General features: G+C 52.9%; 1 protein-coding gene across 6 annotated transcripts in view; it reads left to right on the top strand.

The window, feature by feature from the left end:
* The window catches only part of FLT4 (fms related receptor tyrosine kinase 4), a 59,940-nt gene extending 33,967 nt beyond the window's left edge, over positions 1-25,973 (top strand). Inside the window, exons 6-30 of one of the 6 annotated variants that reach the window (XM_074883762.1) lie at positions 193-332; positions 1,048-1,216; positions 1,972-2,089; positions 2,725-2,876; positions 3,620-3,782; positions 5,579-5,723; positions 8,355-8,463; positions 9,537-9,896; positions 10,146-10,292; positions 10,955-11,086; positions 11,371-11,477; positions 11,777-11,912; positions 12,716-12,820; positions 14,343-14,456; positions 14,695-14,783; positions 15,069-15,216; positions 15,758-15,852; positions 16,167-16,289; positions 16,716-16,827; positions 17,198-17,297; positions 17,782-17,887; positions 18,816-18,955; positions 19,626-19,746; positions 20,520-20,605; positions 21,997-25,973. In XM_074883762.1, the coding sequence (XP_074739863.1) occupies positions 193-332; positions 1,048-1,216; positions 1,972-2,089; positions 2,725-2,876; positions 3,620-3,782; positions 5,579-5,723; positions 8,355-8,463; positions 9,537-9,896; positions 10,146-10,292; positions 10,955-11,086; positions 11,371-11,477; positions 11,777-11,912; positions 12,716-12,820; positions 14,343-14,456; positions 14,695-14,783; positions 15,069-15,216; positions 15,758-15,852; positions 16,167-16,289; positions 16,716-16,827; positions 17,198-17,297; positions 17,782-17,887; positions 18,816-18,955; positions 19,626-19,746; positions 20,520-20,605; positions 21,997-22,216 (3,437 nt within the window). In that variant the 3' untranslated portion in view covers positions 22,217-25,973. Of the gene's footprint in view, positions 1-192; positions 333-1,047; positions 1,217-1,971; positions 2,090-2,724; positions 2,877-3,619; positions 3,783-5,578; positions 5,724-8,354; positions 8,464-9,536; positions 9,897-10,145; positions 10,293-10,954; positions 11,087-11,370; positions 11,478-11,776; positions 11,913-12,715; positions 12,821-14,342; positions 14,457-14,694; positions 14,784-15,068; positions 15,217-15,757; positions 15,853-16,166; positions 16,290-16,715; positions 16,828-17,197; positions 17,298-17,781; positions 17,888-18,815; positions 18,956-19,625; positions 19,747-20,423; positions 20,465-20,519; positions 20,606-21,996 lie in introns of those variants that run through there. The other 5 variants (XM_074883763.1, XM_074883765.1, XM_074883764.1 and 2 more) reach the window with 5 other exon arrangements.
* Positions 25,974-26,461: the final 488 nt, after the last annotated feature.

The following is a 26,461-nucleotide window of genomic DNA, read 5'->3' on the forward strand; positions in this document are numbered from 1 at the left end:
TGTGGCTCATGGGGTTGTTATGGTCCTCTCTAGCTACATAGACTCTGCATGGTGCTTATAGCTCCTCTCCTGTGTGCCAGACAGAGATACACCAAACAGCAGGAGGTCACACCCAGGCCTCCTCTAACTGCATAATCTGAGTCAAAGAGTTAATAGATCAGAAATGTCTTTTTGTTGCCTCTTCTGCTTCAGGGAGCGAGCTGTACGATATCCAGCTGTATCCCAAGAAAGCCATGGAGCTGCTAGTGGGAGAGAAGCTGGTCTTGAACTGCACAGTGTGGGCCGAGTTCAACTCTGGTGTCCGCTTCCAGTGGACCTACCCTGGCAAACAGGTACCAGCAAACAGAGCCGCTCCCCGCGCACTGAACCACTTCCCTCTGAGTTGTCCTCTCCAGCCCCTTCATTGTTCCTTTTCACATCATTGGCAGGGCTCTGCTTCATGATCCTTAACCATGCCGTGCTCTGGAAATCTTGATCAGAGTGCTTTCCCATTTTCCTCTCCTGCAGCAGAAGGCAGACAGAGGGAACACCCCTTTTCCTGGCAAAAAGCACCCTCCTTGCTGAGGTGTTGTTGCTCTGGGGCTCTCCTGGGCAAGCACTGGCTTCAATTCCACCAAGTGCAAATCCAGAGCAAACATCGTTGGCTTAAAAGGAGCTATTTCAGCCATGCAGCCCTGGTTACCAAAAGCCTGTGAGGGGATCCTTTCCCCTCTGTGTTTTCCCCCTGTTGTAGCCTCTGGCTCTTGTGAACAGTGAAACAGGGGAGTCCCTGAGGGCATCACTCTGTTCACATACCTATAGGGCTCCCAGCCTGGTTAATGTGCAGCAGATCAGAGCAAAACATGTGCTAAACTCGGACCCCAGCCTCAGGCAGCCAGTCACGCAGGGCTTGTTGCCTTACCATCCCTGAGGATGGCAGTCAGTGGTGAAGACGCCTGTCCAGGGAGAGGCAAGCACTGGGCAGCAAGAAGCGCAGACATGAGGAGCCCATCTGCACAGCCCCGTCTCATCGATGTCTTTCATCCCCTCCTCTGTCATCTCCCGCAGACGCAGCGGGCAGTGACGGAGCCTGAGCGCCGGTCCCTGCAGACACACACGGAGCTCTCCAGTATCCTGACCCTCCACAACGTCAGCCAGCAGGACCTGGGCAAGTACACGTGCACCGCCAGCAACGGTGCCCAGATGCTGGAAGAGAGCACCGACGTCATCGTGCACGGTACGGCACCTTCCACTCCCTCGCAGAGCCACAGCCAGAGCCGAGCTGCAAGCAGAGCAATCCCCAGACTGCTTAGGCAGAGGGGCTCCTGCACCTGCATCCCACTCTGCTTTAGTAAGACTCAGCCTTCCTCCAGTCCCTCAGCCCTTCTGCGCCCCAGCACCACACTGGGAGCACAATCACATTCATCGGGGTGCCGAGATGACAAGAGAGAGAGAGATATGCAAAAACCAAATTGGCCCAAATGCCAGTGGGATGGCAGGACACAGAGGTCTGATGGCGCTGCGGCAGAGGCAGTGCCCCTGTGGCACGGCTGGCCTGGGAGGCACCCGGCTGTGGGTGCACAAGGTGCCATCAGCACTTGGGCAGCTGTGTCCTGGCAGCGGAAAGTCAAGGGCAGCACAGCCTCCCTGCGTCCCCATGGCTCCCCACAGCAAGGCAGAGGCAGCTCTTCAACTGCTGGAGTGGCAGCACTGTGCTGGCCTGCCCAGTCCTGCCTGACACCCAATCCCTTCTGCTCCAGGGAGGGGGCCCTGCTGGGATCAGGGATGTGGAAGAGGGGTTGGGGGTCATATGGGCAGATGAGACAATAGCATATTTTGGTTATTTTGACTTCATCGTTGTAGAGAGTATCATTTTCAACTGTACTGCCACAACGCCCCACCTGTCCTTGGTCCTGTGGAGAGCAGCAGATCTTGGTGACAGCCTGTCCCTTTGTGCTCTCCTCTCCTCCATGCTGACCTTTTTTTTTGCAGAAAAGCCCTTCATCAATGTAGAGTGGAGGAAGGGCCCAGTGATAGAAGCCACTGCAGGAGACGAAGCCGTGAAGCTGCCAGTGAAAGTCGTGGCATATCCCCCACCAGACTTCCAGTGGTAACGCACCTTTCTTAGCCTGAGCCACCTTCTCCTCTCCTCCTTCCCTCTGCCAAGTAGGGAAGCCTAGGCTGGCCTCCTTGCTAGGTCCTTCTGTGGCCAAGATTGTCCCAAATGTCACTTTTTTCCATGGTCATTTCTCCCACCTACCCTGGCTCTCAGCTGCACAGCTTGGGACAGGAGGAGGTGAGGTCTGGGGGAGAAGTACCAAAGGTCCTGGCCTGGCTTGGCAGCTCTGCACTGTTTGGAAGGGCCAAGTGGAGCTCCCACAGGAGCTGCCCCTCTCGTGCCCCTGCAGCAGGGATCATGGCTGCCCAGAAGGCGCAAGAGAATGAGCCAGGTTGTGCACCGCATCGTGCTGCACTGCCACCTGAGCTGGCTGGGACCTGGGAGCTTTGCACCTGCACACTGCTCAGGGCAGAGCTACAACATCCCTGACCCACACACATCCATATGAGACAATGCACAGACCCATAACTCAGGTCCAGGGAACGCTCAGGGCTCTCTCCAGAGAGGTCCCCAGTGCTAGCAAGGAGCACCCTGACTGTGCTCTCGTGGCGACCAGCAAACCCCTGCCCAGCTGCCAGTGGGACACTTCCTCCCCATGGCTGCATTTTCTCTCTGCCTCCCCGCAGGTACAAGGACGGGAAGCTAATTCCCAAGCAATCTCAATCTTCAATGCAGATCAAGGATGTGTCAGAGCAGCACGCTGGGACATACACACTGGTTCTGCGGAACAGGCTGGCGGGGCTGGAGAAGCACATCAGCCTCCAGTTAATCGTCAATGGTAAGAGAGGGGGCAAGGGCTGGGGCCGGGGGGAGAGTGCTGAGCCCATGCCCCCAGCCTTCGGGCTGCTCCGAGACCAAGTCCCCATTGCAGTCCTAAAGCAGTTGGGACCTACATCATCTCCTCCCCCATTGCTGAGGGATGCTCTAGTTACAGGGAGCCTGTTTCCCTGTGGCCAGGGCAATACAGCACGGTTTTGTTCCTGACTCTATCACTCTGGGCAGGATATGTCCTTGCTCAGGGGCTGTTTCCCAACTGCAGTTGGAGACGCTGCTGAGGGTAACCCTGACTGTTGCGAACTTGAGGGCAGGGCAGCTGCAACACACATGAAGCCTGGAGCTGGAGCATTTCCTCTGGGTGGAAGCTCCTAGGGAGTTTTCCACCTGGCAGAAACTGGTCCCTGTCATGTAGGAACAAGATGCCAGCACAAAAAGTGCTGGAAGGGCACTGCTGCCTGGAGATTTGTCTCCAGCAGGCTCTGTAGCCCCGTGCTGGGGGCTGCCAGACAGTGCTTTGAGCCCTGCAGCATCCAGACAGTCACACTCTGCAGAGGAAGGAGAAATGACATCACTTGAATCTGCCTAAGTATAACCTGCTCTGCCTTGCAGGCCTGAGCTGCGCTGAGGGCCATAGTGCTTTAGTGCTCAGTCTCTCTATAGACGGGCCTGGGAAGGGCTGTGCCTGCCCTGGGGATGCAGCGGCTGAGCCTGTGGCTGCTCACAGTGTCACTCTGATCCTTGCAGTTCCTCCACGCATCCATGAGAAGGAAGCCTCTTCCCCCAGCATCTACTCCCGGAGGAGCCCCCAGGCCCTCACCTGCACAGTCTACGGCATCCCAGCACCGGAGGTGATCCAGTGGCAGTGGAGGCCGTGGATGCCCTGTCGGATGTTCTCCCGCCGCAGCCTGTAAGTGACATTTCTTCCAACACCCGTGTCCTACCAGGCCAACCAGCATGGCGTTACGGGCTCCTTGTGACCGTGGCTGTGTCCCAGACCCCGTCTTGCTTTTGCTCTCCCAGCCACAACATGGCAAGAGGAGGAGAGCACTGACTGATAGCTCGGAGCACCGTACAACCCCTCACCCTCGGTGGGGAGCCGAGTGGAACCCACCAGAGACACTTATGCTCCGTGTCAGGATTTTGCCCAGCCTGGCTGGTCCCAAACACCAAGGGCTTCCACATCTGCATCTGTCAGAGGATGTTCATGGCACAGCCACTCCTCACAGCACCTGCAATAAAACCACCGACTGCTGTGCTAATGGGGAAACTGAGGCAGACTGCAGAACACATTGTCACATCCCCTTGGTGAGACCCTGAGACAGCAGCTGGGGCTCACCCCATTCCTGCCCTGAGGTCCCTGTGGTATTTCTGGTCCTTCACCTTCTGCTGGGTAATGATGGAAGCAAAAGTGCTCATAGGCAGGGGAACAGAGCTGCTGCATGTGGGGAAGAGTTGCTGAATCCGGGGGAAGCGCCAGATCTCTGCCCGTTGCCGTGAGGGTTTGCCAGGAGGGTGTTGGTGCAGGCAGCACCAGTAGGTAGGCAGGAAGGATGCGTGCCCATTGCCTGTGCCCTGGGAAGTTGGGGCAGCACCAGGCAGGGCTGCAGTGGCATTTTTTAGCAGCAGCCTCGCAGGAAGAAGGAAAAGGGATGCGGGGAGTTGTAGCCAGAGCAGTCAGGGTGGAGGACATCAGAGTGCCTGGAGGAAGCCAGGTCCCGCAGCCCTGTGCAGGCTGTTGCCGAGCCAGGGACACCAGAGCACTCTCCACCTCATGCAAGTGCACTGTGGCCCTGTCAGGAAGCAGAGGGGCCCATGAATTATGAACACTGTCTCCCAAGGCCACCATATTTCTGCCTAGTATAGTTCCAGAGGATGCAGGAGGCTTCTTTTGAGTTTCCTGTTGTTTACACAGCTCACTGATGTGATCGCCCCGCTGAGCGCTCTGCCCCGCACTGCCAGCACGCACCCGTGCTGCTGCTCTTGGGCACTCAGCTCCCCACTGCTTCCCTGTCGCCATAAGCCCTCTCCCTCCACTCCTCCCATCCTGGATTTTGGGCAGACCCTCCCATCTTCCTGCTCCTCCTGCATTTCAGCAGCACGCTGCAGGCTGCAGCATCCTGGCTCCCTGACAGATTTGGGCACTTGTCCCCACTCGCCTGTCTCAGCCCAGAGGGGTACCACCATGCTGCTGTGAGACACCAGCAGGATCTCTACTTGGGATGTTTCCCTCCTGGTATTTGTTGAATCAGGGGTGGCAGGAACACCCTTGGGTGCTGCAGCCTCTGCTCTCCAGGCCAGCATCCAGCCAGGCTGTGACGTCCCTGACTCACAGTCCCAGCAGGGCTTTAAGGCCTTGTTGCTGAGCAAAGTGGCATCAAGGACTGCCCCAGGCACACATGAATGGATTTCACCCCTGCCTTTCTCCACCCCTAGCATGGAAGGATGAAACTGCCTGGGACACCAGTATCCATTCCCTGCCTCAATTTTCACATCCATAGATAACGTTTGCCTCACTTGTGATTGCAGAGCACCCTTACAGAACACATTAGAACTATGTAACCAAGAGACCCAGGAAATTTAGCACAGTCAGAGGACAGGGGCATCAATTCTCAGGCACAATGCTATTTTTGCAGCATTTTTCCCAGCTGACCCTCTCTCCATCTCTCTTCTCTTTTTCCTGCTCCTCCACGGCTGCTGGATTAGCAATAGCAGGCACCGGGCAGCAAGGCGGCATCAGCGTGACCGGATGCCTGAGTGCAAGGACTGGAAAGATGTGTCGCAGCAGGATGCGGTGAACCCCATTGAGAGCATTGACACCTGGGTGGAGTTCGTGGAGGGACGCAACAAGGTGAGGCTGTAGCCCCAAACCCATCCTGGAGAGGGAAGCTGGAGACAGGCACCTTCCGAGGGGTCCTTTGCAATCAGCCAGCAAAAGTGGCCTGGAAACGAGCCTGGCAGAGACAGATTTGGGGAGGGCTTCACACCTCTGCTTCTAAAGTAAACCATGAGCAGCCTTCCCAGCTCTGGGGCTCGGCAGTACCAGGCAGCCCCAGGGCGAGGGAGAGCTGTCATCTTTGAGAAATTACCCTGCGTCCAGAGAGGCTCCCACTGGGGCTGACTGCGCAGGAGGGTTTACACTGATCGCTGTTGAACACAGGGCACCCAGCTGGGGAGGGCACGGGGGATGTGTGCTGTGGGGGCTCCTGTGGTCATTTTTGGTCATTTTTGAGCATTCCTGCTTGAGCTGCTTTCAGAGAGCCAAACCCTGCAGAGCAGGCTGGGCAGCTGGGAAGGGAGAGCAGGAGTCACAGACCGACCAGGAAATCTCTGACCTCGGGAACATGCGTGTGTGTGTGGTGGGGCATTTCATCCAGCTGCCCCCATCCCGGTGGGATGAGGGTGGTATGGAGATGCTGGTGTCCATCCGCTACAGGTCTGTGAGTGAGAGCTTGTGTGCCCCACAGAGCCCACTTCTCCATCACAGCGTTTTCTCTCTGGAAGGAACATCCTCACTGCAGTGTGTGACCTGCAAACAGCCAGACACTGCTTGCTGCTTGTTTCTTTCTGTCTCTCTGGTCGCTGTGAGTGTCAGGTCTGCACCATGACGGGGTTCCTGTTCCCGCTGGTGTCGGGCACCAGCCGCTCGCAGAGGGATGCAGAACAAACAAACGGGCCCCCGTTTCCGAAAGTCACTTCCTGTTTTCCTACACACCTCCAAAGGCACTTCCCGTCTCCTGGCCCGGCCGGGAGTTCATCACTCTGCCAGAAGGGTGGCAGGGGCAGATGCTGCTCCTCCCAGAGCAGCCGATGGGAGAGGCAGGGATTGGTGTTCCCCCGGGAGGCGAGCAGGGGTGGAGGGAGCTCCTGGGTGAGAAGCCCTTGTGTCCCCCTCCAAATGTGACTCTTGTCTTGGTCCCTTTTGATCTTTCCCTTTTTTCCTCATTCTTTTCCTCCTATTCCTCAGCTGTGTCCCTCTCATTCCATCTATTTGGTTGTAACTGTCCTGGAGGTCCAACTTTGGTTGTGCAGCCCAGGGACATGCAAGAGCTCTGGGAGGAGAGAGCTTTCCCACTCGCGGTGGGATGCTATGTTCATAAATCTGCTTTCTCTCCCTCTCCTCCTTTCTGCCTGTCCTTTCTTACCATCCTCCTCTGTTTTTTATTCTGTCCAGTAAGGCCAGAATGAGCCACAGGGTGTGCAGTGCACAGCCATGCACTGCAGACAGCAGGATGATGTCAAATCCAGAAACCCTAACTCAAACGTAACGGTGCAGATTAGAAGGAAAATCCCCAAGAAACAGGAAAGGCAGCATACAAAAGTGCCAGCAATAGGGTCACTTCAGCTGTATTGAATAACCCCAAGAAACGGAAAAGGCAATGCACAAAAGTACTAGTAATAAGGTCACTTCAGCTGTATTGAATATGCACTGAATGAATGACTGTTCCTTCTAATTAACACAAGCTAATACATTGCCACTTAGAACGGAAATGCTTCCCAAAGTCTATGGGATGAATAGTAAAAAGTAGTAGCAAAGTAGTTTCCCTGTAGGAACACAATTTCTTTTCATTTTAAACATTGTCTCATCAGAGGGATTTTTGCATGTGATTAACTTGTCATTTAAATGAGGAGGGAGGAGAAACCTGTGCTTCAAACTGCAGATCTCCTCTAAGGGGAGTGCTTGTAACACATTTGGCAGCTGAGCTGGGAGGAGGCGAGCAGCTTTACTCCCCAGCTGCCTTTCCTGGCTTATTTGGAGGCAGCATCTCCTGGGTCTGTGCTCCCAGACAGCAGCCTGGCTGTTTGCCCAATCTTAGTCATGTCTTGCTGGAAGGAGGGAGGAGGAAGCTTTTAGGACCATGTCTATGTACGCTTGGAATTCAAAGGGAGAGTGTGACAGCTCTTCCTGAACTGGTGACAGCTGGGATGCTTTCACAGGTTTGATTTCTCCTTATGGATAAAAGGAGTGCTTGTCAGTCTGTAAGTACTGGTAAACTCCACTGAACTCTGTGGGACACTAAGCAGTCACTTCATGGCAGAGGGCTCAGGGAATCAAAGCCTCAGTGTCCTTTCCCTTTCTCCCTACTGTTACAAAGCTTGGCAGGAGCTTGGCCATGTCCTCAGCCCTGCATCGTGTTTGTGCCCCCCTTGCTAGGCACAGGCCTGGCCCTGTGGTGACCTGAGTGGCTTAGCAAGAAGTTTGCTCCCATGGAGAGGCATCTGTGCTGGCTGGGCTCTGTAAAAAGGAGCAGAGATCAAGAATAAAACCATGTCGCTGTTGCTAGAGCCAGCAGATGACGCTTGAAATGCACAAGGCTCTATTGAATAAGGGACTATTTTTGCATAACCCTTTCCCAGGTACAGGTGCCGCCTGGAGCCAGGCTTGCTGTGTGCTTTACTGTGTGCCAGAGAGCAGCACCAATCCTACTGCTCTTCCCTCTTGCTCTTCCTAACTCCTTCTTATGCTCTCTTCCCCCATCAGACAGTCAGCAAACTGGCCATCCAGGAGGCCAACGTCTCAGTCATGTACAAGTGTATCGCCTCTAATAAAGTGGGTCGAGACGAGCGGCTGATTTACTTCTACGTGACCAGTGAGTACTGCGGACATCCCCTCCACCTGCATCAGCCGAGCTCTCTGCTTGAAATAGGCAGGTCCCTAGACCTGCCGGGTCCTGTCATTCACAGTTAACACCTTGAACAATGGCCGGGAAGCCAGCAGGAAAGCAGGGCTACCCCCAGAGCTCTGCTGAGTGGCAAAAGTCTGGAGCCCTGGCAGCAGATAGCACAGGCAGAGTTTGGCAGGCAGACCGGGGAACGAGCCGGCGCTGCCTGGGCCTCGGCCCTGGAGCAGCCCTGTCAGGTCCCTGGGCTTGGGCCGTCCTGCTGGCTCTGGCCCAGGCGGCTCCCTGGGCTGGGATGTCCCTGGTCCACGAGCATCCTCTAGTGGCACTGCCCGACCGGCTCCCAGCAGGGTCCTGCTGGCCCAGGCCCCACGGCAGGGGCCCCAAGGGATTTTGGGGGTGGAGGAAGCGGAGAGCCCAGCAGCGTGGGCTGGAGTCCTGGCCCATATGGGGCCGCACACCCTTCCTGCCAGCGGGACCCCGTGCCGGCAGGAGTCTGTCCCTGTCCGCTGGGGCCAGCGAGCCCAGCAAGGACACAGCAGAGGCTTATCTTCACGCCTCTCCGGACAGTCCCCAGAAGCCTGGGCTCGTGGCCCTCACAGGTAGCACCTGTGCTGTCAGGGCCACCAGCTTCTGAGGAGGCAGGTGAACATCTTCAGTCGCTGCTCCAGTAACGCTCTGCGTGTGCGGTGGTCGAGCCTGGCTGTGTAACTGCCTGCACGTGCAAAAGCAGGCACGTGTGCAATCCAGAATGCTGCAGCTGAGCTGAGAGCAGTAACAGCCTAATTCAGACCTCCCAGGCTTGTTTCATTTGTGACCCCTTCTTAATATGATCCTGGGACTTCAGCACATCCCTTAGCACTTGCTGGGCTTAAGCTGTTGGTCGCTGGCAGTTTGCATGTCACAGTTCTGTCTAGATGGGTTTCCTTTACCCTGGCTGAGGACAGGGCGGTCTCGGAGAGCTGAGCCCAAGGAGACAGTTTCATTGTGTCTGGCAGCTCAGCCATGAAAACTCATTCACATGTTCGTTTCCTTCCTGAAAGCCATTCCAGACGGGTTTGAGATTGAGTCCCAGCCCTCGGAAGAGCCCATAGAGGGGCAGGACCTACAGCTGAGCTGCAATGCAGACAACTACACCTACGAGAACCTGCAGTGGTATCGGCTGAACCTCTCCAAGCTCCATGACGAGGAGGGCAACCCCCTCGTGCTGGACTGCAAGAACGTCCACCACTATGCCACCAAGATGCAGGGGGAGCTGCGCTTCCAGCCCGACTCCAACGACGCGACCTTGCTGCTCACCATCCCCAACATCTCCCTGGGCGAGGAGGGAGACTATGTGTGCGAGGTGCAGAACAGGAAGACCCGGGAGAAGCACTGCCACAAGAAATACATCTCTGTGCAGGGTGAGGGTCCACAGGGCAGGCGGGAGTGACAGAGGAGAGCTGGTGGTCTTGCTGCCATCAGCTTCCCGGTCCATTCCCAGGGGAAGCCATGCAAGCAAGCTAAACTCAAGGTGGCAAAGGCAGGGCACCTGGGTTCTCAAGACACCCTTCAGCAGGGGTCAGAGACCCAAAGCCCCCCAGGAACACAGATATTCTTTTGATCAATCAGTTTCCTGTTTTCCCCTCCTCCTCTTTGTGCTGCTCCTCCAGCCCTGGAGATCCCCCGCCTCAAGCAGAACCTGACAGACATTTGGGTGAACATCAGCGACTCCATAGAGATGCGCTGTAAGGTGGACGGCAACCACATTCCTGAAATCAGCTGGTACAAAGACGAGAAACTGGTGGAAGAAGTGTCAGGTACAGTGGGCTGGGGGTGAATCAAAGGCAGGGCATCATGTCTGGTGGCTGGAGAGCTGAACATTGCTGGGTTCTGGGAGTCGCTGTGCCCAGGCAAAGGCTCCCATTCTCTGAATTGGCTGAACTCTGGTTTTAATCACGTTCTATCCCAGTTTGATGCAGTCTCACTGGGCAAGTCTATGCCCTAAGGCCTGGCTCAGCACTGTCTGTGCATGTGCACATTCAGCTGGAGAGCAGAGAGAGAGAAATCATTCATCTTCTTACTCCCAGCCCAGTGCCTGGCATCTCTGCTCAGGCAGGAACCAACCCAGATCCCATGGAAGGAACATGGGAAGGATCCAGGCACGTTGCAGAGGGAAAAGAACAGGTCCTGGGGCTGAAGCAGAGCTTGACACACCAGCTGGACTGCCTGGGCACTGTCCCCACCCCGCACTGTCTGCAAGGGTTTCGTCCCCTCCATACACTGCTGGGGGAAGGCCCCTCCAGGGTATTTCTGGGGACATCAGGCCACAGAAGAGAGCCTCTAACAGCTGATGCCATTTCATTCTGCCATCTAAAATGAACCAGCCAAAAAATAGGAGCCTTATTTTGAGCCTGAATGAGTCCGGTATACTAATTCCCCCTCCCTGTGAGTGACCACCGCAACTCTCCATGCCTTACAGGGATTGATCTGGCGGACTTCAACCAGAGGCTGAGCATTCAGAGGGTGAGGGAGGAGGATGCTGGGCTCTACCTGTGCAGCGTCTGCAACGCTAAGGGCTGTGTGAACTCCTCGGCCAGCGTCTCTGTGGAAGGTACCAGCAGCCACAACACCCCTGGGGATGAAGCGGGGCAGTAGGAGTGTGGCCAAGGTCCCATGCCTCTTCCCTGTGACACCAGGCAGTGGGAGCAGTGAAAGCCCTGAGGCCTTGGTGGTGGCATGGTGCTCTCACAGGAGGATCTGTAGTCCAGAGCACGTTTAGCTCAGGCAAACTCACCTCCCCAGTCTCCCCACATCCTGAAGCAAGGCACAAGGGACAGCTGAGCTGGGGCATGGAATGGGAATCTCTGAAGCTACGATTTCCTTCTTATCCCACAGGCTCTGATGACAGGACCAATGTGGAGATTGTCATCCTGATTGGGACTGGGATTATCGCTGTTTTCTTCTGGATCCTCCTTATCCTTATCTTCTGTAACATCAAAAGGGTATGTGACTGTGTCTGTCCCAGGGCAGGGGAGGTGGCTTAGCGGGGCTTGGGGCAACACCATTGCTGTGATGTGGGGCTGTATGATAGCACCCACTGAAAGGAGGTCACTGAGTGTTGCTTCAGGCACTCTCACTGCCAAGGACAGGGTGAACAAGGGCTGTGGTAAAGGACATGACAGGGAATGGCCTTTGCCAGGGGGAAGGAGGTCAAGGCAGGCAAAGGAACAAATCCCCACCGGGAGTCAACACCCAGTGCAGGGAGGACATCTCCTCACCCTGTGTTGGCTGATTTCTGCAGCCTGCCCACGCAGACATCAAGACAGGCTACCTCTCCATCATCATGGACCCTGGCGAGGTGCCCTTGGAGGAGCAGTGCGAGTACCTGCCCTATGATTCCAGCAAGTGGGAGTTCCCACGAGACCGCCTGCGCCTAGGTGAGCCAGACCCCCTCCCTGCCATGGCACGCTGCAGCCAGGGCTTCCCACCTGCCCTTCAAACTCACCCTCCAGGTTTTTACACACCTCTGCATTTAATGCCTTCTCTCTGCCTCAGGCTTCCCATCTTCTTCCCCAGACTGTCCCTGAAGCCCAGATGTGCCTGGGAAATTTCTTTGGGTCTGACTATGGACAGATCTGAGCCAACTGTAAGCCCAGACTCTCCCAGTGTACCCACACGGGCATCACTGAGACCAGAAGACCTCTGGGCATGCTTTAAAACACATCCCCATATTCTCCAAGTGGCAATCTGGACAGAACAGCCCAGTCCACAGCAGGTACCCCAAGCTCAGGACCAGGACCGCATGCATTATCCTCTTCATGCAGAGACACCCACCTGCACTCTCTTCTCTCCAGGAGAGTTAAAAGGGCTGCAGACTACCTTTGAGGCACAGAGCAGTGACATTAGTCCTGGCTGCTCAGCTGCAAGGTGTCACATTTATACCTTTCCCACACGCTCTGCTCGAGGGCAACAAACAGCCCCTCACTTCTGCAGGGCCATTTCCTTCCTTTGCTTTGTCCATGCCAGCTCTGTCTCAGTTCCTCCCATCGTCCCTTCTCTTATTCTCACCAACAGAGCAAGCAGCCACCTGGGAAGGGCACACGTTCCACTCCTTCCTTTTCCTTTATGATGTTTTTTCATTCTTCTTCCCATGGTTTCCTGTTTGGATTTTTGTTTTTTCATTCCATTCTGCCTGTGGTGCACCTGCCTTCCTTCACACTGCCTCTCTCCTTGCCCATAGGTAAAGTCCTGGGTCACGGTGCCTTTGGGAAGGTGGTGGAAGCATCAGCATTTGGGATCAATAAAAGTAACAGCTGTGAGACCGTAGCAGTCAAAATGCTGAAAGGTATGTGGACAGCACAGCAGAATATGCAGTCTGTGTAGACAGCAAAGAATGAGGCACCCACCAGGGAATGTCTGCCCTGTAAATGCCTGTCTTTTGCATAAGGCATTTGCTAAGGCCCTGGAAAATGTTTTATCTCCTTCAAGCACTCATGGGTGCTTCTACTTGAGCCAGCCCTGAACTAGGGGAGAGGAGCTGGAGACAGCCTTTTAATTTATGGCTTCTTGGCCTCAACACAGTTGATCCTCTTGGCCTCCCCTCGTGGATGCTTTAGCCCCATTCAGCTGCACTGGGAGGCACATGGCAGAACAGACAGCAGGGACTTGGGGAACTCGGCTTCCAAGGAAATTTAGCTATCTGCAAAGGCAGAGAATGAAATATGTCTCAAAGGACAAACAAAAACCCAGAGCCCCTCTCTTTGGCAGGTCACTGAAAGAAGTGTTGCTCCCAGTTGCCTTCTTCCAAATACGCCTGTATTTTGTGTTTATTGGCCAGGTTCAGAGCTGGGTAAGGAGGCAGGTTGCAGCTCTTACCCAGCTCTGAGGGCTAAATTGGCTTTGCACCCAAAGCCTGGTCAATTCAGAGTGAGATTTTAAGCTTTTATAGCCACGTTTGAAAACAGGCATCCAAAACATTATTTTGTAATTTGGCACCCAGCAAAATGCCAAGGCAGTCTCTGGCCAGCGATGGCCTGTATGTGGAAACAGAGTCACAGCTCATCTCAGCAGTGCTTACCACTGCAAGTGTACAGATGATCTGCACAGCAATTGCAGGAGGTCTGGCCGTGCAAGGTTGCTTTACAGTCCTTTCAGGTATGGCTCTCACCTGGCCCATCAGCTGCAGAGGATGCTTCTGTCCCTCAGACTAAATTTACAAACTCTCAAGTAAGGCAAAATGCATATGGAGAAGTATGAAAAAGGCACACAAAACCAGAGAACACACCCTGAGGGTAAAAAGGATCAAGAGTTGATGTGAATTAGACACTCGCAGAGAAGATGCAGTACAGAGAGCTGGCAGGGGCACAACACTGTGTTTGCTATTGGAGAGGAATCATAAAAAGATATTCTGGGTTTGAGCTGAGACAGCTCCTGTCTTCAGTCATGATCAAAAGACTCGGATGCCTTTTGTTTCTAATTTTCCTTCAAATTGTTTTATAGCTTGTTATCTCTGTTTGGAGGCCAAAAGGGCAGAGATTCAAACATGTGCATCTGTATGTAAGCTGCAAGTGATCTTTTTCCCTGCACAACTATCACAAGGAAAAATCTGTTGGGCACAGGTTGTGTTGTCCTTTTCTCTGTGTCCCTGCACCTGCAGGGAGCACCCTACATGTTACAGCAGAGATCCTGGGATCTCCAGACAAGGCTCTGACATTTCATATGGAAACATAACAATAACAAAATGTACTAAGGCTTTGGGGTCACAGCCTCCTCAGAAAGACTCACATTAACACTCTGCTAAGAAAAAGGTGGTGAGGGGGAGTGAAAAGCTGTGAGGAGGTGTCATGACATGGTCTGTGTGTTTCCAGAGGGAGCTACCGCAAGCGAGCACAAGGCACTGATGTCAGAGCTGAAGATCCTCATTCACATCGGGAATCATCTCAATGTGGTGAATTTGCTGGGTGCCTGTACCAAACCCAATGGTAAATATTCCAGGGCAACAAGTTGTGTCTGCTCCCAGAGATCACTGTGTGTCCCCTGTGTCCTTTCTGCTGTCCACGTTTGTGATGCCAGTGACATGGGGGGATGTTATCGGTGTGTCTGTGTGCACTTAGGGCGGGTACCACAGCTCAGCGGGGCTGCACATAACATGAGTCGAGGCAAATTCTGACCATCCCAAGCCCTTACCTCTTCCCCTGATCTTTGGTGTCTTCTCGCCAGGTCCACTCATGGTTATTGTTGAGTTCTGCAAGTATGGAAACCTCTCCAACTATCTGCGGACCAAGCGGGAAGGATTCAGTCCTTACAGGGTAAGTAGCTTCTTTTGCCTCTAGGGACCTAGGGAAGGAAGAGGTGTAGCCTGAAACATGATCTGCCACTGAGACAAAGCCACCCTCTGTCTAGCAGCGGGGCAACTTTACACAGTGATCTTGGTTCATGTGCACATCAGGGAAGTAATTTCTTTCTGCAATGGAAGATAAGTGCTTCCAGGCCAGAATTACAGTCTAAGAACAGGAAAAGACTGTGCAGCTCGTGGGTGCAGGGGTTACAGTGTGTGTTGCCTGCTGAGTTTTTTGGTTTGGTCTCCTTGCCAGGAGAAGTCTCCCAGGCTGCGTATTCAGGTCCAGTCCATTGTGGAGGCAGTGAGGGCAGACAGGAGGAGTCGTTCCGGGACTAGCGACAGCGCTATCTTCAACCGCTTTCTGATGCACAAGAGCCAGCCCGCGCAGCCGATCCAGGAAGGTAATGCTCCGGCCTTGGCAGCGGCTCCTCACCTGGTCCACCAAAGAAATGCCAGGCTTGGCTAAACTGGGGAATGGGCAGGGCATGACCGTGGGGAGCTGGGACCCAGCCTTGGAGCTGATCGCTCTGCTCTTGCAAGGCAGTTCCCTGAACAGGGCTGTTACAGTCACCTGTTGTCTCTTGTAATAGACTCTCAAAATCCAGAAGGGAGGATTAAATCCCTTTGGATTTTTTTAGCCTAGAGAAAGGAGAATTGAGGGGGATTTCAGTGGGTCCTGCCTAGGACAGGAATGATGAGCTGACCTTCAAAGTCCCTTCCAGCCCTGTTCCCCACAACTCTGTCTGATGTGCTGGAGGCTCATTCTCCTCACACTTGAGCAGGTTCCTGCCATGTGCTTTCTGCCACCTAAAATCCTAGAGGGGAGCTGGTTATTCCCATCAGCACTGAGGACTAGGCTGGTTGTATCCCGCAGTCCTGGAGAGAGGCAAGGAGGACAGGAGACTGCTCACTGTCTAATTGTTTTCTTGTACTCCTGGGCAGTGGATGACTTGTGGCAAAGTCCCTTGACAATGGAAGACCTGATCTGCTACAGCTTCCAGGTAGCACGTGGCATGGAGTTTCTGGCATCCCGGAAGGTGAGTTCACCCTTTCCTTCGCTCCTCTTCTTTTGTGCATGCCTGACCAGAGAAGACCTGCCTACAGCCACTTTACAGGTGACACACAGAGAGATTCTCAGGAAGTCTGATGTAGCCCTGTGTACACAAAGATGGGAAGTTAGTCCTCTTGCATTTTGTCCTCTCCTTAACCATCTTTTTAAATGTTTATCTCATTTTCACTTCCACCATTCCCTATTACAGCTCAGGTTCGCAAGGGGAGGGGGATGCTCTTCACTTTCTGATGGTGGCTCCTGTCCCTCTGATTTTGCCCCTTCCTCTTTGTGTGCCCTCAGTGCATCCACAGAGACCTGGCAGCTCGCAATATCCTGCTGTCAGAGAACAATGTGGTAAAGATCTGTGACTTCGGCCTGGCCCGGGATATCTACAAGGACCCCGACTATGTCAGGAAAGGCAGTGTGAGTACCATCTTCTCAAACCCTATACAGATAAGGCCCTTTTGAGATGTTCATAAACCACTCTGGGGATGGAATAAACTGAGGAAAAGATGAAAAAAGAGTGGAACCACTTGTGTGGCTGGGACCAGGAACCATTGGCCTAATGATGTATGCACTGTCCTTCCTCCACCAGCAGACCGCTGCCTCCTTCCTTCTTCCCCTCAGCCTGTCATTAAATTACTCTTTTTTCTTTATACTCTTTTTTTCCCCTTTCCATGTCTCCATCCCTCCCTCTGGCCTAACCAAACCTCCATTCCTCTCATGGAGAGAGGAGCAGGGCTATCGGCTCTGGTTTACTTGCATCCTTTTTATGCCATTGCTGCAAGAAGGGCTGTCCTGGGATGTGTCCCTGACTGAATGCTTGTGCCTTGCCTCTCCCTCCTGCAGGCCCGTCTCCCACTGAAGTGGATGGCTCCAGAGAGCATCTTCGACAAGGTCTACACTACCCAGAGTGATGTCTGGTCCTTTGGGGTCCTCCTCTGGGAAATCTTCTCACTAGGTGAGTGCTAATGAGGGTGACATGCTGCTGAGGGAGACCTCTCTTCCCACGTAGCAGCTTGGTGGGTGAGCCTGTGGGAGGCCCTGACGCTCTGAAGCATGTCTAAAGAGTGATGGGAAGAGACATTGGTGTAGGCAAAAACAATATGGAGGCCATATCCACCCACAAAGAGGGTGATGGGGAGACAGGCATCCAGAAGTGGCCTCCAGCTCACTGAGGAAGAGGGGCTTGTCTCAGGCAACACTGAGGACTTGGGCTGTGTATGAGAAGTGACCACATCTCTCGGTGTTTTGGGAGGAAGGTCAGTCTCAGAAGGACTGCTTTCTGATGGCACATTTCATGTTCCCACCTCTCTTCAAACCTCCTTTAGGGGCATCTCCGTACCCTGGAGTCCAGATCAACGAGGAGTTCTGTCAGAGGCTCAAAGATGGTACCAGGATGAGAGCCCCAGAGTATGCCACATCAGAAATGTGAGTCAGAAACCCTACGGATCCCAGCACTGGCTAGAGCAGAGCCCTCTGAGGGATGGTAGGAACCTCCCAGATGCCAGCACTGGGCAGGACAGGCCCCTCTGTGGGATGTAAAGACCTTTCGTCCAGGGTGGGAGATAAGCCAACACATCCTTCACTCCAGGAAGCTGCCTGAGGGCAAGCCAGATGGGTTCGAATCAGAGCTATCTAGGTACCCTTGCGTACCCACACTGGGATGGGTCTGTAAGTGGGCAAATGTGCTTTCCCGCTCCGAAGGGTATCAGGGGTGTCTGAATTAGCTCCTTGTGTGCTCTTACATTCAGTGCATAATGAACCAACCCCCTTCCAGTAGGTCCACATGGCCAGTGTGCTGGGGGGTGCCGAGCTTTCCTTCCCAGTGCAGGCACCACCTGGGTGGGAGCTGCAGAGTGGGGTAGGAGGGGGTTTAAAGCCATGGCATGAAACCTGCATCTCTTCTTGGCAGTTACCGTATAATGCTGAGCTGCTGGCACGGCGATCCCAAGGAGAGACCAACCTTCTCCGACCTGGTGGAGATACTGGGGAACCTTCTTCAGGAAAACGTCCAGCAGGTGAAAACCTCTCTGTGTCTGTGCTCAGCTCCAGACAGCTCTTTCTTCTCGCACTGCTAGTTCCCTTGCTGTGCCCTCCTCTGACTCCCTGGCCAATGCAATACCTTTGCGTAGGCCAAGGGATAACACAGGGTTTCCTGGATCAGAGAGGTCTGTTTCCCAGAGCTACCAAAGAGCTCATTTCTGCAGTATCCCTCTTGCTTCATCCTAATATAGCTCCACTCCTTGCAGGGTGGGTGCCCTCTCAGTCGTCATTCCAGTATTTCCATCCTAATCCCCAGATGATTATTTGAAATTTTTTAGCTGAGTCAAGGCCCTGGCGCTCCTGCCTCCCACACCCCCGCATAATGAAAACCAGGAGTTCACCAGGGTTTCTGAAACTCTGTCCTCAGAGCTAAATGTCAGGGCCATGTGAACCAAACAACTGTTCCATTACAGCAGTCAGATATACAAATTTCTGTGAAACTATTACTAATCACTGCCATGCAGTAACTCACCAGGACTTTTAACTGCAGTGAGCGTGCAGCTCTGATTTTAACATTTACTTGATGTTCCATTTCATAAGACGATGGCTAAATGCTTAAATACGAGTACTGTCATCCTAACATCCCTGATTTTAACCTTTCAGCACTGGATCCCAGCACAGGCATGACTAAGCCACAGTGATGTGCCCCCAGAACACAGTGCTCTGTCCATGTAGGCTAGAGAACTCTAGGTGCTGTAGGACACACACCTCCATGCACCTGCAACACTTGCAGCTGCTTAACACAGAGGGCGTAGAAATCCTCAGCCAGATATTTTGTCCCAGAGAAACAAAAGACAAACCAGAAACCTTCCTCCCCAGCAATGACAGGTTCTGCTTGTAGCACTCTTTCTTGTGGGAAAGCCCTCCCCTTCTTGTAAGGCCACTCACTGTTCTTCCTACCAGGAAGGGAAGGATTACATCCCGCTGAATGACTCTCACAGCTCAGAAGATGATGGTTTCTCCCAGGTGCCTTCCTCTGCCCAGCAAAACTCAGATGAAGAGGACTTTGACATGAGGATACGCTGCCACAGCCTAGCAGCAAGGTGAATCCCCTCTGAAAAGGGCAGAGAGCACCCAGCAGGCAGCCAGGAGCCTGAGGGATATGGGGTGAACCCAGTAGCAAGAGGCTGGAAAAATCCCAGGTGATCAAGTGTGATCCAATCATTTAGGCCATAGCATCTTGCTTATAAAAGCAAAATCACTTTCTTTTGCTGATGAGAAAGACCCCTTGATGTGTAAGCCTATGACGTTCCTTCTCCTGCCCCCACCTACACTGCCAGAGCATCATGTTCCACTAAAGGTGTCGTGGCCCATCAGGTAGATGAGGAAAGAACGTGTCAGCTGGGTCTCTGCCCCTCTGCTAGTGCAGGAGCTTCATTCTGTCTGTTCCTAACTAACCCAAACAATTAGGCCTAGGCTTCTTGTCTCCGGGGAGCTGTGATAGTGTGATATCTGGGATCTAGATGACATTACTATGCTGCTCCAAAGTGGAGAGGTAGTCAGGGCCTGATGCAATCAGGAATTCTGGGTGCTCCCCACTGCAGAAGTAGTATGGGGCTAAGGTGACCCCATTCCCCTTCCAGAATCCACCGTTTGGGTCATCCGCCTCTCTGCATACTTTGGTTGCATGGAGAGGACGTTGGGTTCAGGTCCTGTTTATTCAGGACATTGACTCTGTTGGTTTTACTGAATACAGTATGCTTCTGTCAGCAGATACTACAACTGTGTCTCGTTCCCTGGTTGTTTGACGGGAGGAAATCAGATCAGGTGTCCATCCAGGATAAAGACATTTGAAGAGTTTCCCATGACACATACAATGTACAAGGCACACCCGGTGAGTAGCATCTGAGTGGGGTTGAGCAGGGGGCAAAGAAATGTTCAGCTGTTTCCTGACACCTTTGCTGTTAAGATCATGGAAGGAAGATCACTCCTATCTAATGTCAGTCTGTCTGTGTCATTCCTGTTCAATCCGTCCAGTCCTATGCACATTCATTTCTCCACTTGGCACATAGGGGTTTCTCTACAGTACAGCTCATACTGCCTGTGTGTGAAACAGGGAGGTTAGACCTACAAGCAAGGACTATGAAGGACCTCAGAGAAGAGCCTGCTCTTAACCCTTCTCAAATCTGTAAACATGGCCCGGTTAAGCATACTGAAATCCAGCCAGGACTAGGTAAATCCAGAGTGTTTGTCTGCACCTCCCCTGTCTTGACTCACGTGGCAGTGTGCAGTAGGAGCCCTCCTGGTGTCTCTGAACTGGGCTGGTACTTATATATTCTATAGTGGCAAAACTTAAGTCATCCCCTTAGTCTCAGAGGAAAATCTCACCTCTCACAGATTTGATTGTCCAGGCAGGGAGCACTCTTTTTCCCCAACTGAACTGCACTGAACTGCACACACAAATCCTACCTTTGTACATACTGCTTTTAAGAAGGCACCTAAGAAAATCAGTTCCAGCAAGACCAGGGAGCATGCTGGTAAAATGTCCCTACTCCTTTCTTCCCATCACAGATACACATGATCTCATCTCCTGAATGATTCCTCCTCCCTCCCCACTCTGATCAGTCGGCAGGGATGTTACTGATAACTCCTGTTGCTTCCTTCCAGGACAATCAGACAGACAGTGGGATGGTTCTGGCATCTGAGGAATTTGAGAGGATAGAAAACCGACACAGAAAAGAAGGTGGATTCAGGTACTCCTTAAGTCTAGCCACTCAGACCTTCCTGCTGTCAAATGCAGTGAGACCAGGAGGCAGCTTTTGGTGTCTCCCTGTAGTGTATACCCCTTGGGGCTCTCAGCAGCAGCAGGGCTGTGGGCCCTGAGCCAGAAAAGATCATGCACACATTCACGAGAGGCAAAATGCACAAAGAACAGACCTGCCTGTTGCTTCCTAGGGTTTAAAACTATAATATAAACTGTGCACATTCAATGAGAATGTGTCCGTTAAGATAATGAGGCACAGTGGAGTGATGGTGTTAATAAGACTCTTAATGCTTATTGCCATTTTCTGGTGAAATGTGTCAGGGCTTGTTCAAGCAGTGGCAGGTGGGATGGACGGAAACTCTGTGGCTGCCACGTCCCTCCCCCAGCCCTGACCCATGTGGTCCAGGGCCCAGATGTGGCATTGCGGGGATGGTGCAGGCCTTAGGACTCCCCACATGCTGGTACTGAGCCTGGCAGGTTGAGCTGGCACTCTCGGGGCTGGTAATGTTATGGATGGTTACATCCTTGCCCCAGGCTTGAAAACTGGGCAAGAATTTGTCCAGCTCATCTCTGCTTGGTCATCAGAGCAGGCTGGGACCTTGTCTCCGTGACAGTGTGTTGAGTGAGCCTTGTCAGCTCATGTGTAGACAAGGCCAGTCCCAAGCCTCTTCCTCACCTCCTCTGCCTCCCAACATCCAATCAGACTGGTCATTGTCTCTTCCCTTGGCTATAGCCCTGTGGCCTCTCTGCTGTTGTATCAGACTGTCTCAGACTGTCTCCTGCTTCTTGTCCTTGTCCTCTCTTCCCTAAGGCATGTTCCCATTGTCTCCTACACCATGGGCTACCAGGTGTCCCGTCTCCTGGAAAACACTGCCCTTAAACCTCTCCTTGAATGTGTCCCTGACCTCACTCTTGTGACTTCTTGCCAGTCTCCTGGTACTGGCAAGCACTGAGATGGAGTTGCTGATTTCCTCCCACGTCTTCTTCATCATCTTCGTTTCCTTCCCCCCATCCTGGCTGTTGGTTTCTATCAGTTTCTGTTACTCCTGCCAGGTCTAGGAGCAACTGAGGCAATGTCTCTTGTCTCTCCCCACTCATTGGGGTCCCAACCCTTCACTGGGCTTCCCAAAGGTATCTAGAAAAGCTGAAATTACTCCATCATCAGGTTATGTGCAGATTTTTCACAAAACATACAGGCTGTGCTTCGGTTTAGAGCAAGGCCTGGTGTTGTGCCTTGAAATGGAGGTATAGGTCTATTCCTGATCCCGCTTCTGCCCCGTGCTTTAGCAGATGAAGTTTCTGAAGCTGGGATCTATCTAAGCAGGACAGAGGCTTTCCAGGAGTGCTCAGATTGATATTCTGTCTCTCTCTCCCTCACAGCAGTAAAGGGCCCAGCCGAACTGCGGAGCTGCCAGGGGAACAGTCAGACCTGCGGGGCAGATGTCGGCCGTTGTACGTGTCCCAAGTCGGAGGCCAGACTTTTTACAACAGTGAATACGGGGAGCTGTCAGAACACTCTGAGGACGGCAGCTGCACCCCGCCTGGAGAGGGGGCCAGTCCCCCCACTCTCCACGCTTCCTTCTTCTCTGAGCAGTACTAATGGCATCAGGCCCTGGAGGTGCCTGCTGAGGCATCCCCTCTCACCCTCCAGGCATGTCATCAGGGTCACTCAGCTTCTCCTTCAACCTATGCCCAACCCCAGCAAGGAACCTACCCCGAACGGATGGGGCACACCAATGTCCCTGGAACCGCAGCACGATGGCCCACGCAGCACCTCCAGCTGTGGCTTCCCCGTGCCAGGACTGGAGAGAGCACCTCGCTGATTCCTCACGTTTCTTTTCTTCCTGCGGCTCAGACAGATGCATTCTGCCGGCAAGCGGGTGCCTGTGTTCAGCACTACAGCACCTTCTGCCTAGCATCCAGCCTCCACTCAGATCAGCTTCCCATTCAGAAAGCCCATTTCAGGTCAGATATAAATAGATCTGTCTTAGTCTCAAGTTTCTTCCTGGTGTGCAGCCTGAATGTTTTTCCTTGGATTGCTTCCTCCTCCTCTCCTCATGATGTCAGCTGCTGAGCTGTGGAGCAGAATCAAAGGGAAGAAATCCCTAGTGGTATTAGCAGCAAGAGCAGGACATTTTAAAGAGGTGTATGAAGAGATCCCAAGGGATCTTTGTAAATGTTCATGCACACTGTTCATTCTGGGTAGGTGCCAGCCTCTCCATCTCCTCTGCAAGCAACACCCACACCCCTCTCATCTCTGCTGGGGGGAAACTTGTCAATCTGCCTTATCACCAGGATTATTTTAGCCATCTCAACACAGCTAGTGCTGAGTGTGTCATCAGCTGATGGCTAGAGCCCTCCCAGTGAGATAAATAGCAACTCTTTTTGCAGGCCCTGTGCAAAACGGGGTTTTATATGATCCGTGCTGGGAGCAGGTTCTCACAGGTCTGCTGCTCTCACCTTCCCCTTCTCCCAGAGCAGTGCTGACATCATTTGTTGCTCGAGTGAGAAATTAAAGCAAAGCTGTGTTAATTTCAGCTGGCTTCTAAACATAGAGCAAAAATGGGTTGTTTGCTGAGAGGAAAAGGATCAAAGTGGTAGGGAGCGAAGTGTTTATTTTCAAGTGGCTGCAAGGGTTTTCGGAAACAATGGAAGGAACAGAGCTCCAGCAATGAGGTGCCCTAGGTTGCATCCCTTCGTGTGTTGGCATCACTGAGCCCATGGAGGGCAGCACCTGGCCGGGGCTCAAGCCCCAGTTCTCCCGGATGGACAGTTCTGCACCATGACCTCTCCTGTCACCCTAGTTCCCTGGCTCTAAGGAGGCACTCTCTGCCCAACGGGCTCCTCTGCAGTTTCTGTTGCAGAGCCACCAGCACAGTGTACCTGTCTCTGGAGGATTGAGGAACATTTATTTGCTGAGGAAACATCTCATCACTTGGGCCTTTTGTTTCTAAAAGATACCACGTGAATTCAGAGCTCTGGGGAACCTCCGCGGCCCCTCTCTACAGATTTCTGTGCTGCTGCCTCACCACTTCCCACCTACTTCTTTCCATCCTGCTCACTACCAGAGTCATCTGGGTGAAGAGGCTCATCTGAACAGCTTGTCATCATCTCTTCTCCCACCTGCCCATGGCTGGCAGAGCTCCTTGCACCAGGGCATCTCAGCACCGGGGAGTTTCTGCCTGCAGGCCACACGGTGCACAGAGCCAAGGGTTTGGTTTGGACTTTTGAAATTGTGTTTCCTGTCAGACGTACTGCTTTCCCAAACTGTAGTTCTTTTCCAGCAGATGGTTTTATGCGTTTCCTGACGTGAGCCTGTGAGTCCTCACGGATGACTTTCCCAAGTCTTAATTATAGTTCTCTGCACAAGTGTAATGGGGAGATTTATTTAGCACATGGGAAAAGCATGCCTGTCATTCAGATTCTCTAAGCCTGTGCAGAGCGCTCAACGTTCCCCTCCCTTTTCATGTCAGCAGGATGACATGGCTGCGATTTCCATGGCAAAAAGAGGCACAAAACCGGACCAGCTTGAGCCAAACTGGCTCAGGATGTGGAATTGGAAACTGCATGTAACAATGAATTCCCTGACTTCTACTGGTGTCCCCTGAAGTTGCCAGGAATTTAAGCATCTTTAAGTAATTGTTCTGACTCAGTAAGAATCCTCTGGCAGGAGATGCTGGAGAGCCAGGCCAGGGAAGTAGGACAGCCAACAGGGTGTAGGCCAGACCAAATTCTCTTGCCCTCATCTTGCCCTGGTTTTGAACTGGTGGTTCCCTTGACAGAAGGAAGGCTGCACATGCCCCATGCTGCTGGGGGTCTCCACTGGCATTCACATGGGTGGAAGGAGACAGACAGCTGAGCTAAATGCAGGCTGCTTGCTGGGTGATGTGCATCCACAGGACCCAGGCTCTCTTGTTTCCAGTGTTTCACAAACAGTTTCTGCCTGGAAACACGGCCCCGTCTGAGAGAGGGTCCAAGAAAGAGTCCTATAAATAAAAGTTGAAAACCAGAATTCCAACGTAGCTGCAAGTCCTTGTCCATATGTGAGGGATAGAAACGTACTAGCAAAGTCCAACACTTGCAGGGCACTGGCAGGATTCCTCAGCAGAAAGGGGACAGAGGCGTCTGAGCGCCCTGGCTGACTGTCAGCACTCCCAACCAGCCAGGACAGCTGCATTTTGCCTCTAGGTTCAGCTGTAAATTGCTCACAAGCATCCTTGTGGAGAAGGGTTACTTCATTAGAGCCATTGTTAACGATCCCCTGCTTCGCTCTGGGGAAAGCACTGGTGTGACACCTGATTTTTGAACATTCAAATCATTCAACTCCACAGAAGTTTATTTTCTCTCTTTTGCACCATCTTGATGGGGGGGGTGGAATCAGATCCTATTCTATCTGCATCAACAGCATTGCATGAACAATGTAGCCATGATACGAGCAAATGCTGGCTCCTCTTCAGACACTCTGCTGATGAAGAACGATTGTAGTGTGGGGTACTGAAGAGCTGTTGAGACAATTGTACTTTTGCTCTCTTAAAAGTACACTAAAATTAGAGTGTACAAACCTCATGCCCTTCCCCACACTCTTGCATTATTTCTGGCTTTTTTTTTACAGTCTCCAGATGAGCATGAGCATGAAATGAAGCTGGTCTGTTTTGGTTTTAAGATGTGAGGCAACGGTGTTGTCTGTCTTTCCACAGTGACAAGGGAGTATTTCAACTTTTAAAACCCAGGGTTCAATAACTGTGCCTGCTCCATTCACAATGCACTGTTTTGTTTTGTTTGGGCTTTTTACTGGAACTCGACATTGAAGCTAAGCTATTTATCCTTTAAAATGACTGTTGCCAGTTGACGCGCAGTCTCATTTTTCCTTACAAAGTGTTGGTGTCGAGAGGACATTCCTCCCTCGTGAAAACAAAGCGTTGGATCCCCTACTTGCAAATACACGTGCGTGTCTGAAGAAAAACCTGTGTATCAAGTAACACTTCATTTATATTGCAATATTTTATCCTGGTACCTGTTGTTGCTACAGCAGCATTCAATGTTTCAGTGGGCTGCCTTCGAAGCAAGTAAGTTACAATATGGGTTATGTGCGAGTACAGAAGTGTGGTCTGTGTGTGTGAGTGAGTATTTTGTGGGTGAGCGTGTGGGTGTTTGCACGTGTGAAGTTTTCCTACCAGTGAGCATATGTGAGTGTTTATAACTCACGTTGAGTCTTGTCTCTGGAAGTTCACGGTTATATATCAAACCAGTTAGAACACTGCTTTCTTTCCTCTCCTCCTATAGTACTTGTTATCCTTTGTCATTAAGAGTTTTGTTGTAATATCTAAATGTGAAAATGAATAAAGTCATAACTGGCAGCTGCCCTCTGGTTCCTGGAGGCCACCGCTGCCCGCGGGTGCCACGGCACTCCGCTCCCGGCTCCCCGCGCAGCTCCGCGCAGCCTGACTCTGGCCAAAGCAATTACCACATTTTGGGTTTATTATTTTTACTTTCGTCTCCCTTTGCATTTCCCCGCAGCCTCTGGGAAACAGATGGCCTTTGTGGCATTTCCATCCAGGATGAAACTCGGTCTTTTCTCATGATGAAGCCGGATACGCTTTGGTTAACTTGCTGACAGGAGCCGGCAGCCCAGCACCCAGCCCTTCGCCCCGCCGCCATCGCCCCCAGACGCGCGCCCCTTCCTCACCGCCTCGGCCCCGCAGTCTGGGACCCCGCGGCCCCTCTCTGCCCTCCTTTCCCCACACAGCCGCGACGGGCGCCGGGAGGGACGCAGGGCGGCGGAGCCCCGGGACTCCCCCCCTGCTCCTCAGCGCACGGAGCCCGCCCCGAGGCCGTGGCGACCCCC

The sequence above is a fragment of the Strix uralensis genome, chromosome 14 (assembly GCF_047716275.1).
Source record: "Strix uralensis isolate ZFMK-TIS-50842 chromosome 14, bStrUra1, whole genome shotgun sequence".
Lineage (NCBI taxonomy): Eukaryota > Metazoa > Chordata > Aves > Strigiformes > Strigidae > Strix > Strix uralensis.